At 38.1% G+C, this 15,991-nt stretch overlaps 1 protein-coding gene across 3 annotated transcripts in view; it reads left to right on the forward strand.

The window, feature by feature from the left end:
• LOC146479892 (nose resistant to fluoxetine protein 6-like) overlaps nucleotides 1–10,128 on the forward strand; it is a 28,816-nt gene extending 18,688 nt beyond the window's left edge. For all 3 annotated transcript variants that reach the window (XM_085110762.1, XM_085110763.1, XM_085110764.1), the window contains 8 exons: nucleotides 122–214; nucleotides 638–806; nucleotides 2,614–2,693; nucleotides 5,408–5,521; nucleotides 6,577–6,700; nucleotides 7,782–7,989; nucleotides 8,476–8,618; nucleotides 9,932–10,128. In XM_085110762.1, the coding sequence (XP_084966888.1) occupies nucleotides 122–214; nucleotides 638–806; nucleotides 2,614–2,693; nucleotides 5,408–5,521; nucleotides 6,577–6,700; nucleotides 7,782–7,989; nucleotides 8,476–8,618; nucleotides 9,932–10,048 (1,048 nt within the window). In that variant the 3' untranslated portion in view covers nucleotides 10,049–10,128. The remainder of the gene's footprint in view (nucleotides 1–121; nucleotides 215–637; nucleotides 807–2,613; nucleotides 2,694–5,407; nucleotides 5,522–6,576; nucleotides 6,701–7,781; nucleotides 7,990–8,475; nucleotides 8,619–9,931) is intronic.
• Nucleotides 10,129–15,991: the final 5,863 nt, after the last annotated feature.

Raw genomic sequence — 15,991 nt, forward strand, 5'->3', positions numbered from 1 at the left:
TTTTTTTATTAATTTATTTATTTAATTGGAAGGGCCTCTAGTGATGTCAGTTTTTACATATGTAAATACTAAAGGAGAAACCCTCTTTAAATAAAGGTATCTTATCTTATCGATTTTCCAGCGGTCTCTTGGTTACATATATGTCTCTTCGTCGCATGGAGAAAGAGAATGGGCAGCTTCCACTTTTCAAATACTACTTTCATCGTTTTTGGAGGTAGGAGTGTCTAAATGAACGAATCCGTCAGCAAAGAATTTTTTATAAAAAAATTCCAACCTAATTGTTAGTTGAGAGGTTCAAAACATAAGTGGACCAACTCTCAAAACTGCGAATTACCCCTAGTAAACAAACAAATACCGTCAAAGTGTGTTTCAAAAACAGAACGAAATTTAAAGGAATACAAATTATTTGTCTGCTTGTCTATTTGTAGGGGTAAAGTTTTATTGCATTTTTAAGCAAAAAAGATAATTTACAGTTTGTGTTTTGGGATACCCAGTTTGCTTTTGACCCCCTCAGTAATTAAGAATTAATAACACAAGTTAGTTATTTTCACTCTTTGATTGTAAGAATTTATAAGATCAGACTTTCATCTAAACTGAACTTGCTGTGTTTTTCTTTCTTTTTTCATTCATTTTACAGGTTAACCCCAACTTACATGTTTGTTTTGCTGTTTTGGGACAAACTAGTAGGATTTTTTACTGAGAGTCCTTTTTGGTACGAACTTCAATCTCACGAAGCTTGTGATAATTATTGGTGGACAAATCTGCTCTATATCAACAACTTTTATCCTACGACGATTGGTGATGTGGTGAGTTTGACCAAAGGCTTGATAAAAATGTTTGTCTTAGTCTGTGTGTCTTGACCACGTGACTTAAGGAGTCTACTCTCATCTCAAGAGAGTGGCCTTGTTATCAATTAGTTGCCTTTTATGGGTAAATGTAAGTAGCATTTCAACAAGTTTTTAGCTCTTAGACTTAACGTGTTAAATGATGATGACGATGATGATGATGATGATGATGATGATGATGATGATGATGATGATGATGATGATGGTGATTGATGATTCACTGACAGTTTCGATAACTTGAGTGGAAGTCATCATCAGGTTCAACGATATTAGGGGCGCCTTCCATTTGTCAAAACTGGCCGGTCATACCGGTCAGTTCATAAACGGAATGTACCAATTTGAAGGATAAGTTTTATCCTAGTCCTTCGAATTTCTTCATAATAGCGCGTACCAATTTCGAAATGATAATTTTTCAAGATTTTGAAGCATCATCCCTTCAAAACGACGCATTCGATTTACAGACTAGCCGGCCAGACCACCGCTTCTCTAGCTCGTTATTGATCTGTTTGGTCACGGAAGTTATGATGTAAATTGTCTACTGTAAGTTAAGCAAAGAATGTTATTAGCTTTGAAGAATGAGAAAACTGGTTGGTGCATTTCGATTCTTCTTTTGTGAGGCACACGTCCGCCGGCCTATTCATTGTACATTAGGGAACTTTTAAAGCAGCGACAACGGCGACGCAACGATTACGTCACAAAGTGAAAGGCCAAATGGGAAAAACAAATTGCTCTGCACGTGCGTTTTAAATTTTGGTACATTTCTTTGCCTTCCTCTGCAAAACAAGTTACGGGGTTTAAGCAGCTACTACAGCGACGGAAACGACAACGTCACGAAACAATAGGATTTAATGAGAAAAACAACGGCCTTGCACTTGTATTATAAATTTTGGCGCATTTCTTCGCCGTCCTCGGCAAAATAACAACGTGAAGTGACCAAATTCAAGGTTTTGTGGAGAACGCCGATCCCACCTGTTCTGTTTCTGGATAGTTTGGCCACATTGTACTAGATGAAAGATATGGAATAATCGCGAATTTGTACAAGTAACCCGAACGTTTTCGTTGGCGTTGCCGTTGTGGTTGATTAAAGTCCCAAACAACGTAACGCTTTCGCGGAGAACGTGAACACACGACGGTGCTTTTTCATTCTCTGGACGCCACTCCCACCTATTTGATTCTTGGGGAGTTCGCCGTTTCTGTAGAAGTTGAACGAGTTGAAATGATGGTGAAGAAGACAAATGAAGTAGAGTTATACTTTCAAGTGACGTTTTCGTTGGCGTTGCCGTCGTCGCTGTTTAAGATCCCTATAATAAGCCGGTTTCACATTCGTGACTTCGTTGACCTGAATTAGTTTACTAATTTCTACAAACAAAGTTGAGTCATTTTTCGCTTTTTAATTGTTTTTTCTGAAAACTTTTTAGCAGAATTTACAACTACAGCAACTATTCATTTATACCTTTATTTATTTAAACACGGAAAATCATCAGTTACAAGTATGCAAGAAACTATTGTAAAAATTTACTAATGTTAACTGAAAAAATTAACTGGTTGCCGTGTGGGAGTCCAAAGTAGATTTGATCTTCTTTTTGAAAACTCCCTGAGAGAGTCGCATTGCCTAAGGCAGAGAATTCCATAAAGTGGCACCGCTATAGGAGAAGCTGCACTTCAAGTACTCTGGTCTAGGCTAAGGCAATATAAGTTTGTTAACTGAGTTTCTTAGACCATAATTAACTACACAACTACCTTACACGATTTTGCTTTTTTTCTGCAGTGCATGACCTGGACATGGTATTTAGCCAATGATATGCAGTTCTACATTATCGCTCCCATCATCCTTTTCCCAGCGTACAGGTATTTTGACCTATAATAAGCACAAAGAAACAAGGAATTATCGGGGGCAAAGAAAAAAATTAAAGTAATGAAAGGAATGTTTATAACTTTCTGACAAAGCAGGACATTTATCTGATGCAATAAAAATTGGACCAACTTAACGTTATCAAGCGTTTGGAACTGAGACAAAATTAAATGGATTTGTATGGATTCACCGGGGAATAACAGAGCTAATGTTTCGCCCCCAAATTGCAATAAGATGCTGATTTTTTGCAAGTAGGCACTTTTCATCATGCTTTTTTCGAATATACTAACAAATGACATAAGTTCAAAAATTCAAATATTTGTGACTTCACACTTAAGGACTCTATTAGGAGCGGGGGGAAGGGATGGGAAGGAAAACCATGGAATATATCAATTTGACTTGTCAGCAGTTATAGAGAGGTATTTATCCCTCAATCATCTCAATATTATTGGGAAAAACGTCTTGCATATAAACGCATTGGATAAAAGCTTAAGAGGACATCTTTACGCGATTTCGTATCATTTGTGCGTGATAAAATTTAATTAGATGGTAGGCACTTCAGGTGGACAGATGGATATCTTGAAAAAGTGGCAAGAGTTCCCAGGCCAACATGCTTGCTTGTTTCCTTGTTTTCTATATTAGTTAAGTGGTATTTTTAACTATTTGTTCAATATATGATTATATAAGCTTGTATTATGCAACAACAGTTTAATAAAAGTATAAAAGTAATAGGGATCTCACACTCAATCTCGTAATCGCCAAGTAAAAGCTATAACAGACGTGATATTGTCATAGGAAAGAAAACACGTTTTAATTTCTGTAAAGCATTTCCTGTAATCATAAGTGAAGTCTCTTTATCCGTGACTCTATTTTGCGTTAGGGGGAGGGAGAATGTTGATTGTTGTTGTTGTTGTTTTTATTCGTTGCAATATGCATAGTTGTAGTAGCAGACACACTCATGGTCATAGTCATGTTCATGACCTTTAGTCAGAGTCATATTTATAGTCATAGTCATAGTCATAGTCATAGTCATAGTCATGGTCATAGCCATAGACAAACCACAGCAAAAGTCATAGTCATACTCATAGGCATACCATAGTCATAGTCATAGTCATAGTCATAGTCATAGTCATAGTCGTAGTCATAGTCATAGTCATAGTCATAGTCGTAGTCATAATCATAGTCATAGCCATAGGCATACCATAGCAATAGTCATGGTCATAGTCATAGCCAAAGCCATAGCCATAGGTATACCATAGCGATGTTCATAGTCATCGTTATTTTCGTAGTCATAGCCATAGCAATAGCCATAGCCATAGGCATAGTTATAGCCATAGGCATAGCCATAATCATAGTCATAGCTATAGCAATAGTCATAGTCATAGTCATAGTCATAGTCATAGTCATAGCCATAGGCATAGTCTAAGTCATACTCATAGCTATAGGCATAGTCATAGTCATAGTCATAGCTATAGCTATAGCTATAGCCATAGGCATAGTCATAGTCATAGTCATAGTCATAGTCATAGTCATAGCCATAGTCATAAACATAGCTATAGCAATAGTCATAGTCATAGTCATAGTCATAGTCATAGTCTTAGTCATAGTCATAACCATAGGCATAGTCTTAGTCATACCCATAGCTATAGGCATAGTCATAGTCATAGTCATAGCTATAGCTATAGCCATAGGCATAGTCATAGTCATAGTCATAGTCATAGTCATAGTCATAGTCATAGTCATAGTCATAGCTATAGCTATAGCTATAGCCATAGTCATAGTCATAGTCATAGTCATAGTCATAGCTATAGCTATAGCCATAGGCATAGTCATAGTCATAGCCATGGCAATAGTCATAGTCATAGTCATAGTCATAGTCATAGCTATAGCCATTGGCATAGTCATAGCCATAGTCATAGCCATAGTCATAGCCATAGCCATAGCCATAGCCATAGCCATAGCCATAGCCATAGCCATAGCCATAGTCAAAGTCATAGCCATAGCCATAGGCATAGTCATAGTCATAGTCATAGTCATAGGCATAGTCATAGCTATAGCTATAGCCATAGGTATAATCATAGTCATAGTCATAGTCATTGTCATAGGCATAGGTATAATCATAGTCATAGCCATAGTCATAGTCATAGCCATAGCCATAGCCATAGGCATAGTCATAGTCATAGTCATAGTCATAGTCATTGTCATAGGCATACCATAGCAATAGTCATAGTCATAGCCATAGCAATAGCCATAGCAATAGTCATAGCCATAGCCACAGCCATACCATAGCAATAGTCATAGTCATAGTCATAATCATAGTCAGAGCCATGGCCATAGCCATAGGCATACCACAGCAATAGTCATAGTCATAGCTATAGCCAGAGCAATAGTCACAGTCATCGTATTAGTCGTAGTTTTATTATAGGCATAATCACATTAATAGTGTGAGTGTTTTGTATTTAATGGTTTGATTCCGTACTAGCGACATAATGATGGTAATGATATGATAACCAGGAACGCCATTTATGATTGACATAGTCATAATCGAAAGATTTCTTATTTATGAGTATGCTTGTGATTATGTTGATGTGTTTCTTAATATATGCCCACTAGATCATAGAAAGCTTATGTTTATGATTGTGATTATGATTGTTATGTCGCTTGTGAGAAGCAAGCTTAATCATGTAATTTGAATTGCCTTTGTTTATAGGTTTCGTCTACGAGGACTACTTGCCGTTGTCGGATTGTTGATGAGCGCCAGTTTTGTCAGCACAGCCGTTCTTCACGCGCATTATGACATCAGCAAGCCAGTATTCGGACATGTGTAAGAATCTAATCCCATCACGCACCTTGTGTCTATGGGTGCCCTCCTTTATTTCCCCAAGTACTTGATTACTACATGTCAATGTGAAAGGGGGCTTGTTGGGAACACTGAAAGGCAATATTGACCTCGTACATAGAAACAATTACGGAGTAAAGTATAGAACAGAAACGAGGGACGCACCCATATATATTTGTGCATTCCATATTTGTGCGCATTCGTTGACTTGCAGCGTTTATAGAGTTTTGCCGCGAAGTGGCACTTTTAGCATTTCTTCTTTTATAATCTCATTTTCGGCATTGTTTATACTGATTTTTTTGTAATTACCTTTATCAGTTTTGGTATCATTTTTGTTGTTGCTGTTACAGAATCACTTTTTTACGTTTCACATCTTTACATTTTATCCGCAAATTCAGGTTAACGAGAGCCCTTAGTTTTTAAAACGTTTTAACCAAAGAACATATCAGGTTACTTATTATTATAGTGATAATAAGTTTCTAGCAGCGTCTGATTGCTTATATATGGCGAGAATAGGTTGAATAATGATCCTTCGTACTGTGATACAGTGGAACGCCGTTAATACGACCACCTTCGGGCCGTGAAAATGTGGTCGTAATAACGGGGTGGTCGGATTAACAAGGTTGTGAAACTAATTTGTTGGTTTTAACAAGCGTACATTTACCTATACACAATGAAAATTTCATTTGTATTATTCGCTAATCGTTGGTGCCAGTGCCCCATTTCGCGCACAATGTTTAATTAAATGTGTACTGATGAGGTTAAACTGGCCTTCTTGAGCGAGTGATGGTAAGTCATTGGTAGCAGACACCACTGAATGATCTCAACCTCAATCAAACTACATTCCAGGCGGGCAACACTGTCCCCTTAACCAGTAATCTCAGTTATATAAAAATTGCGTGTTTTTAGAATCTTCCTTTGGAATGTTCGGGGGAGGGGGGGAGTGTTTATTCGTCTGAATTGTCACTGAACTCAACAGGCAAATTAACAGTTAACCAGAATAGTTAACAGCCGATTCAAACTGGGTTGTGTCATTACAGAGCGGAAGGTGCCGATCTCGGATCCCTGGTTTATGTGAAGCCCTACTGTCGGATTGCGCCGTACCTCACGGGAATGACGTTAGGCTACCTGTTTCTAAACGCAGAAGACTGTAGAAGCTCCAAGGTAGCGTTAAACATTTAAATATTTATACCTAGTAGGAGACCGTTACTCGGAGCGCACAGCTGCCGTACTACTGCCTTTGCTACCGCGTTTTCACATACCGGTCCTTTTTTAGATACGCATGGCAATACAGTAGTATTGCCCGCAAATACAGCTGTTTCAACAAAGGTTGTCCAAAAAAGCGTAAAAGCGTACGCGACAATGCCGAAAGGTAGTCTGGGAAATACCCAATAAATTTCAACAAATGCTCAGAATCGATATTGCCCGCCATCTCAAGTCTTCGCTGTATGGTCGAGGGATTATGGATTCTGAGCTTTTGTTGAAATTTTTTGGGTATTTACCAGACTACCTTTCGGCTTTGTCGCATACGCTTTTACGCATTTTTGGACAACCTTTGTCGAAAGACCTGTATTTAAAGTCCAGTTCACATGAGAATTTATTTTTTAATATGCAAAGTTTGAGACTATAGTAAGTAAGGCTAGTTACTAAGGCTCCCGTGGGAGACTGGATTTGTGGAAACTTCAATCTAAAAATAAATAGATTCGTGAAAACGCCGTCGCACGAATTTTTAGGAGTTGTGCGCTTTGGGTAATGTGTTTACTAACATAGGCGTAATGAAGTTATAAATAAATAAATAAATTTAATACTTATATAGCGCAAAATTCATTGTATCTCGATGATCTAATGCGCTTTACAATTATTAAAAAAATATCTAAAAGAAATTGCAGGGAATATGATAGTTAAAACTACAAAATGGAACAAAATCATATATAACAATAAATTAAAAAGCGATAAAAAAAATTTATATGACACATAGTCTAAAAATGCTTACGCAATTAATAGTATGCTTGTTTAAAGTTTTCAGTTGTTTCTTACTGAAAAATATTTACACTACTTACAGCCCTTAGGCTTTCCGGAAGAGAGTTCCATAAAAATGGAGCAGCTACCGAAAAAGCTCTGTCCCCAGTGGTCTTGGCAGATCTAATTGCCAGGCGAGCTAATAAACTACTAAAATTTGATCTTCAATAATAATTAGAATTGCCTTTGAATTTAGCTTATTTGTTCAATATTTTGCTTTCCTAAGGTCCGTACTTACCTGTTTAATGCAGCTGGCTGGTGTGTTTCTATATTTCTTGCTCTGTCCACGGTGTACGGTCCTTACAAGACTGTTAGAAAAGACAACCCAGAGCCCTTTACTCGCACTGAGAGCATCTTGTACGGGGCGTTTGCGCGTTGGGCGTGGAGCCTGGCAGTAGCTTGGGTGATTTTTGCTTGTCATCGCGGGCTCGGTGGTAAGTGTAATATGATGATCGATAGTGATAACTGTAAGCTTATAGAGGCGTCCAGCTTCAAACGCGGATGAATGATGTTTTCTTTTTTGTGGGGGGAGGGGAAGGGGTTGGGTTTATTAACCAAAAGCCGTTATCTGAATTTTGGGGTTCTTATATTGAGAAGAAAGGGTTTGTATACATGGTTCCTGAAGTGGGGCAGGATTAAAAATACCTTTTCTTGGCGAAAATGTTGCTAAATTGCATCTTCTGGCCCAAAGTTTGCCCAGATGCCATTCTTAGTATCTCACTGTAATGACTAAATCTCATTTCCAGTGCGTCAAATCTCGTTTTCCCCTTTGAAAAATTGGCAAATCCCAGTTCAACACCCTCATATTACAGATGGCTTGTACTGGGAATTTACGGCATGCATTGTGCGACCCATTTAATCTGTCAGTTTAAAACCGTTCGGTTTCCACTGCTTCTTGAAACCATTGCTTTTCTTTTAAGGTTTGGTGGATAAGATTCTATCAGCTCGTTTCTGGATGCCACTAAGCCGGCTGACATATTGCGCTTACCTTCTGCATCCTGCCTTGCTGAAAATGCTGATTGAATCATTTGAGACTGCAAACACCTATTCTGACTTCCGTATGGTAGGTAATAGGGAACCTGAGCAGCTATTACGGCGACGGCAACGATCGATAACGTCGCTTGAACTACTTCGCGTTCAACTTGTGCAATGTGGCCAAACTATTCAGGAACACAATTAGTAGCAACATCACTCAAGTTAAGACAGACAATGAAAAATTCACTGTCGTACGCTCACATCCTCCAGACTCTCCACAAAAGCTTAAATTTAGTCATTTCACGTTTTAATCTGCACTAAATTTATAACACACGTGCGAGGCCATTGTTTTGCTTATGAAATCCCGTGATTTGTGACATACTCGTTGCCGTCAGCGTAGAAGCTCCTTAATTAAACTCCCCAATATTTACAATGTTGTAAAGGCATTTAGCTGTCTTAGTAAGCCAAATTAATGAGAATGGATCACTTAAAATACAGTGCAACAAAGGTCGTCGGGTACGCTTAAAAGTGAGCGTCCCTAGTCCAGGTCCTTTAATTATATTTGTGTTGTTGTGGGAGAGCAAAACGATGGAGAGTACTTTAGGTAAGTGAAAAAAGAAAAAAGAAACCAAAAAAATATATTTGCTCGTACTAGATTCTTACAGTCAATGTGCCTATTTGGTAAAAAAAAAAAAACCTAATGAAAGCTCAAAACTAAAATTCGTATGGCAACACTACCTATAGAGCGTTTTCATTCACGTGACTACCGGCCATATTGGCTTACTGAAACAAAAGGAATTATTTGCATAAAAATAGAGTTCAATTCCCAGAGGTTTAGTTTGGGACACCAGCATGGCCGCCATTTCTTTGTTTTGGGACACCAACATGGCCGCCGTGACGTCATGTGAAAACATTCTATTGAACTAAGAATCCTAAGGGAGATGCTAGGGGATGAAAGGGTGAGAGAACCGGGATTTCTCTTCTCCGAAAAGAGGCTCGATCCCCCACCCTTCCCCACCAACATGTCATCTTCCAGGAAAATTGCGATCCTAATAAAGCGCCTCTGTACTATGGCACAAACAGTGGACAAACGCTATGTCAGTTACTGATGGCGGCAAATTAATTGGATCTAGTCTCTAAGATCGCCAACTTCTTAAACAATTTTGGGGGGTTGGGAAGCCTCCTTTTGACGTGTGAAAGGTTTTTGCCCATCGGTTACTGAGAGAAGTACTGACTAAAATATCGACGGATCAGTATGTCATTGTTCGTAGAAGTATCAAAATAAATCTTTTATATCTATATATTTACTAGTTCAACTGGTAAATATATAGATTCAAAAGACGATACATTAACTTCATTTCTTAGTCATGACAATTGTTTCATTGTTGTTTTCCTTCACAGGCAGTTCTTTTTGCTGGCGTGCTTACAATTTCATATGCCGCCGCCTTCATTGTGTCTGTGTGTGTGGAGCTTCCCACAATGCAAATTGAGAACTTGATATTTAAAAGAGACGACTGAGTGGTGACGTCACTTCTATTCGCCACACCTTCAACGATCCCACCCTTCCCCAACACTATTTTCTAAGAGCCTCGTTTTTTTTAAACAACGCATATTTATATTTGATGTTTCATGGCTGTGTAATACTTCAAAGACTCATTAATAATTCATAAGCCCATTGACCTATCAAATGGTCGATAAAACATCACGTGCAGTGGTTTTAAAACCCGATAAAACCTCCTCCTTATTAGTATGTGGTGTTTACTGTTTTTCTTTTTTGCTAATTTCCAACGTTTACAAAACCATCATTGTTATGAACTCAATTGACAAAAGCTTTTCTAGGAATTTTTTTGAAGCCGTTCACAAAACTCACAGCACGTGTTTTATAGGGTCTAAAACCACTCGGCTGCACCTCGTGGTTTTAAGTCCCGATAAAACACTGCTGTTCGTGTTTAAACATTGCATAACGATGCAATGCATTCTTTTTTCATCATTTTCATTCTATTGGAAAATTTACAGACTACGAAAATTTCGCTCTGAAAGATAATGCAACAAGAAGACGCAACACGTGCTGCGTCTTCTACCGGGAGGCAATTTCTCTCGCCCTCGCTTGTTTCGCCCGTTCTACCTATGTAGAGAAATTCTATTATACCTTGAAACGGCCAGAAACAAACAGATTAGTAGGTCAAGTTAAAAAGTAAATAGGCCTGTAGCCGAAAACCAAAAGGGTTTGAAACGTAGAACTCCTCCTCATAAGTCTTGTAACAAGCTCGCGAACATTCAATTTCTTAAATACCACATTTGGAAGATGAGCGAAAGTAAGGAAGAACAAACCAGCCAGTCAGTCATGAAGTAATTTCAAGTTCTTGTTTCCTTCGCTTCCTCCAGTGTCAGTCGCTCTTCGTGTGATCCAATGCGAAAAAACTTTTGAGAGTTTTCTGAATTTTTAGAAGGCTTAATTTAAAACCCCAACAGCCAGATACTGAGAGGAACAGACTGCGCGAAGTAACCGAAAGAATTTGTGGTAAAGACACAAAAAGGTGGAAACTCATCTGAATTTATTGACCAATGTCACTGTTTTGTGTCGTTTAAATGCTGAGTTTTGGCTAAACTTCAAGTTTCTTCTTTGTTTTATCGGTTTAGTGGTTTTTTAATTCCTTATTTCACTTCCTTCAGCTAAACTCCACTAGTTGAAGTTCATTCTTTGCATTGCGTCTTTAGCTTGAAATCTGTTAAACTTTTCTACCGCAGAGAAGTAGAAATTCAGCCACGAAGGCTTATTTCTTTAGTTTCAACCGGGCCTCTGATTCAAAGTCTTAAGCAAGAATCAGTACAATCGCAACATTTTGCAAATGAAAATATGTTCGTGTTGAAATCAGCCTTGTCAATGCCTTTCCACAAAGGCTGTTAACAGCAAGCTTAAGCTTATTTTATATTTTATAAACCACTTATGCTAATTTTGCAAATTTCACTACTCTTTGAGAATATTTACAAATTCCAGCCAAAATGTCGCTCGTTGAAAACTAAAACGAAGATACTTTTGCAAAACTTTTCCAAACATGGTAGTTAGTAGAAATGAATGTTCGTACGCTGTGAGCGCGCGGTAAATGCTTCAATCATTATGAGTTTCTGAAGGTAGTTGATAATGTTTTTTTGTCTTCAGTAGTCCTCTGAGTATTTAACTTTGAACTTTATCATTTTGTTTTGTTGAAACAATTAAAAATAATCAAATCGTTGAGATAAATAAAATGAAATGAAATAAAAACCGTAATTTTTCGTAATCCTTAAAGAGAAAGGCTTAATTGAGCATTTACGGTTAGTAGTTTTATAGATTAAGTAATGTGTGTTACCTTATATACATGACGTTCCTGAATTTTGTATTTGAGGCCAACCCGTGAATGAAATTAAAATGTAGGCTAGTTCACATTGCAGTTAAACGGAGCAGAAGAATCGGCTTCAGTAAAAAGGGCAGCCGCAGTGTCCTGGAAAGTTCCTTTTTCCAGAGGAACTTGTTATCTTATAGAGTCCAAAGAGCGCAGACTTCTACGTGTAGAGACTCTCTGTAAGGGCCACTGATTAGCGTGAAGTGCTTTAAAAGTCAACTTAAGCAAATTAAAATCACTTCTCTCTTTAACTGGAAGCCAGTTTAGCTTTTAAATGTCTGTAATACAATATTAAAGGGAAGTATCACTGGGATTTTGACATTTCTGGGTGAAAATGGTGCAAAAAAAAAAAAACTTGACTCAGTTACAGAAAAATTCTAGTCAATTCTAGGCATTGAGAGAAAGAAATCGTTTGCATTCTGAGGGTAATCTTTAATGAGGAAACCAACATCACGAAAGTGGTTTACAGAAGGGTCCTCTAAGAAATTACAAGAACAAATAAAAACCTAAATTATAGAAACAAGGAACAAGAAATGAAGAAATATATATACAAGAGTTAAAAGTAGAACTATAAAAGGATCATAAAATGGTTTTTGACAGTCCACGTTTAAAAGCAGTCAATGACCCTGCTTCCCTTATCGCGGGATCTAATCTGTTCCAGATTTCTGAACTAAAATTAATTGACGACCTGTGGCCCCATTTTCTATTGGCAGTGGATTTGCGGATATTATTTCTAGACCTGGTATAATGACCGTGAAAATCGCCATTAAATAAGATTGGAACCGTGTGGCAAAAATGGTTATTAAGGAACTTCTTGAAAGGAACAACTCATGATCTGTTCTGGTGCATTCTTTTTCGAAACGAGGCGAGAACTTGAAAAAGGTTAGCCTCATTTTTTTCAAGTTGCAATCCATTCTATGGCCAGAAACACTCATCAGAGTTAATAAAGGAGAGTGGTTATGAACATGAAGCCAAACAAGTTTTTTTTGTTGTATGTTTTGTTAGCATTTTTGGCCTTGACCATGCACAAACCACAAAAGATTTTGAAATGAGTTGGAGTAACTGTCCAATAGAAACGTTCCTGTTAAGATATTCAACTTTAGTGTGAACGTTAAAACAAAGGATTGTGCACGGTCGGGGCCCTTCCAACATAAGTTGCAGCACCATTTTTAGCAACTTTGAACATGGCAAGGTTTCATAACCAGTCACTCAATTGACTATGCACTCATCGACAGCTTTTAATAGGCCTTATCACGGTTTTCGACGCCATTTTGACGAGTAGGCAAACAGGCTCGAAATAACAGTGTTTGTATGGAAATCCGAATTGGAATTGGAAACTTTTGGCACTAGGAAAAGGATTTTAAGAAAAAATTTGGAGCGAGGGATGTAGCTGCGCTAGAAAGCGTCCAGTCGTGTTTTGAACTTACCATACATTTCCCTGTATTTTTTTCCCGCGAGCTATTTTTAGAGCACTTCACGGCTGGTTCGCTAACGGACAAATGTATGGAAACTTCAAAACACGACTGGACGCTTTCTGGCACAGCTACATCCCTCCAATTTTTTTCTTAAAATCCTTTTCCTATTGCCAAAAGTTTCCAATTCATGAATTTTTCAGAAGCGATGTTTTATGAAAATTATTTGACATCGGATTTCCATACAAACACTGTTATTTCGAGCCTGTTTGCCTACTCGTCAAAATGGCGTCGAAAACCATGATAAGGCCTATTAGTACACTGGGAAGGTAAATTGTAACAAAAACTGGACCAGTGTCTTTAGGTTTCTGTCAAATAAAAAAACGTTTCTGCGATGGTTTTGTGAAATGACACCAAATACCCATGACACTTCCCTTTAACCCTCTCGGCTCCCAAAAGTTTTACATTTGTAATTTCTCCTTATATTATCAATACATTGTCAACCAGACAGGTGATTAAAATAAAAAATATCATCAACTAGGTGATATTTTTTTAAGGGGAACGCCAAATTCTGTGAACTAACTTTAAAAGAAATGCATGGCAGTTAGTCAGGAGAATAGACCATTTCCGAGTTGCTTTGAACCTCCGTTATAAAAGCGAGGCTAAGTGCAAAGTTTTTGTTATAAAAATTAGTTTTCATTCATATGCAAACAAAACTAATTTTCATATGAAAAGTTTCGCACTTAGCCTCACCTTCATAATGAGGTTCACAGCAACTCGGAAATGGCCTTTTAACATTCATGGGAGTGAAAGGATTAAGGATCATCAAGCATAACGAAATTTCATATATATACAGCACACGCTGTGGCCTTAGTTACTAAGTTAAAGTGTAACTTGTTCAGAGAGAATGTGTACTTAAGAAATTGAAAAACCTCCATTAGTTTGTAGATCAGTGTTATGGGAGGTCTTATAACTTTTGGTGATTTGGGATTAAAGGTACAGAGAAAATCTGTGGATATTTAGTACAGAATGAAAATTGTTGAGGACTTAATGAAGCCGGTAATTAAAGTTTTATAATAGTCAGGAGATGGACACCAAAATAATCAACCCGAAGCGCTTTTTCATGGTGGTCGACTGTCTACAGGCGTCCACAAGATTTTCATTCTGCTCCTACTTCATTCAGTGTTCTTTCCTAAATCACATTTCGTTTCATAAGAATTCGCCCAGATTGTCCCCTTCCTGATAACGACTCTCAACAACAGCTAAAACCTGTTCTCTCTACAAATGAGAGAAAGTGCCGTATGTTTTTAAATACTCTGTTAGCGAATTTCTTGCACACCCGAGTTGTTTAACTCTGTCCATAGGGAACGGCTTATGCATAAAAAAACGTTTGTGAGCAACGGACAACTGGAAGATAAATACTCGGTTTGTTTGCTTTCCTAGGACTCTCGGAAAGGACAGGAAAACTCTTGGGCATGTCTCGTGTCAGAATGCCAAAAGCAGTCAAACGCATCGCGCGTTTGCAATCGGGACTGCCAGAAAACTTCAAACGAAAGGCTTGAAAAAGTTGGTTCCCGGTTTGCTTTTAGAACTAAACTGGGGGGGGGGGGGGGGGGGGGGCCTCTCATATGGAAGAGGCGGGGATGCCCGTCGTCTCGCTTACGGATGTAAATTTCGGATTTTGGTATCACTTAGGGTGCTCTGGGAAAAACGCTTTATATTTAGCCGTGATGGTTTCGTTTAGGGTTGCACGCGAAGAAGTATAAAAATAATTATATATTAATCTGTGTTTTAAAATGGTCTTTTTTAGGTGTCAAAAAATGCTTTGGCCTTTCCCAGATTGGTCTCGTCCTTTAGGAGTGTAATTCAAAATTTCCGACGAACACGCCCGCCCCTTTCATCAGTATGAGAGTGCCCATCCCCCCTCCCCCGCCAGGGGGCTAAAATATAAGGCCATTAGTAAAAAAAGAAGCTACCAACGTCCAGTACTGACCGGAAGGAAATTTTTTTATTTTGCTTGCGGTTTCTAGCCTTGTTTTGCCATGGTTTCGAAAATTAAATATCCGAGTACTACTAAACGGGCCTTTATATTTTTGTTATCGGTTTGCTTTGTTTTTTTCATTGAAGGCATTTTATTTGCACGACAGCGACAACTGGGCAGGACAAATTATAATTAGTCTGTGAGCAGTGACGCTAAAATTATGCAAATTAAAAAAGTGAACGAGGAAGGATTGGGGAGAGGGAGGAAAAAGTAGTCTCTAATTGTAAAAAAACAATTATTATCCGAAGTGGAGGTGAAAAGCGGTGGATCGAAGCAGCGAGGTAAATATCCACCACTTTCACCGACACTGAGATGAATAATTGTTTTAGTATAATACCACACAAGCTGAATAACTGGCGGGCCAAAATTACTTTATTTTTGACAGTATACCGACAAATGGTGGGAAATTTTAAAATCTCGCGCGCCGCGCGGTAAGCGATTTCTTGTTGTAGAAAGTTCCGTCTCGCTTTCTTGCGAACAATTAAAACTTTTTGAGACACTTGTTTAGTTGCTAAAGTGTCATTTCTTTAATTGTTGTGTGAAATTCGTCTTGATTTTGAAACCATGCTCCAAAACATTAGATGTTTTATTGTCTACATTGTAATTATAGTGCTCGGCAGTTTTCGTA

The sequence above is a fragment of the Pavona decussata genome, unplaced genomic scaffold (genome assembly GCF_977016875.1).
Source record: "Pavona decussata unplaced genomic scaffold, jaPavDecu1.1 SCAFFOLD_58, whole genome shotgun sequence".
NCBI classification, from domain to species: domain Eukaryota; kingdom Metazoa; phylum Cnidaria; class Anthozoa; order Scleractinia; family Agariciidae; genus Pavona; species Pavona decussata.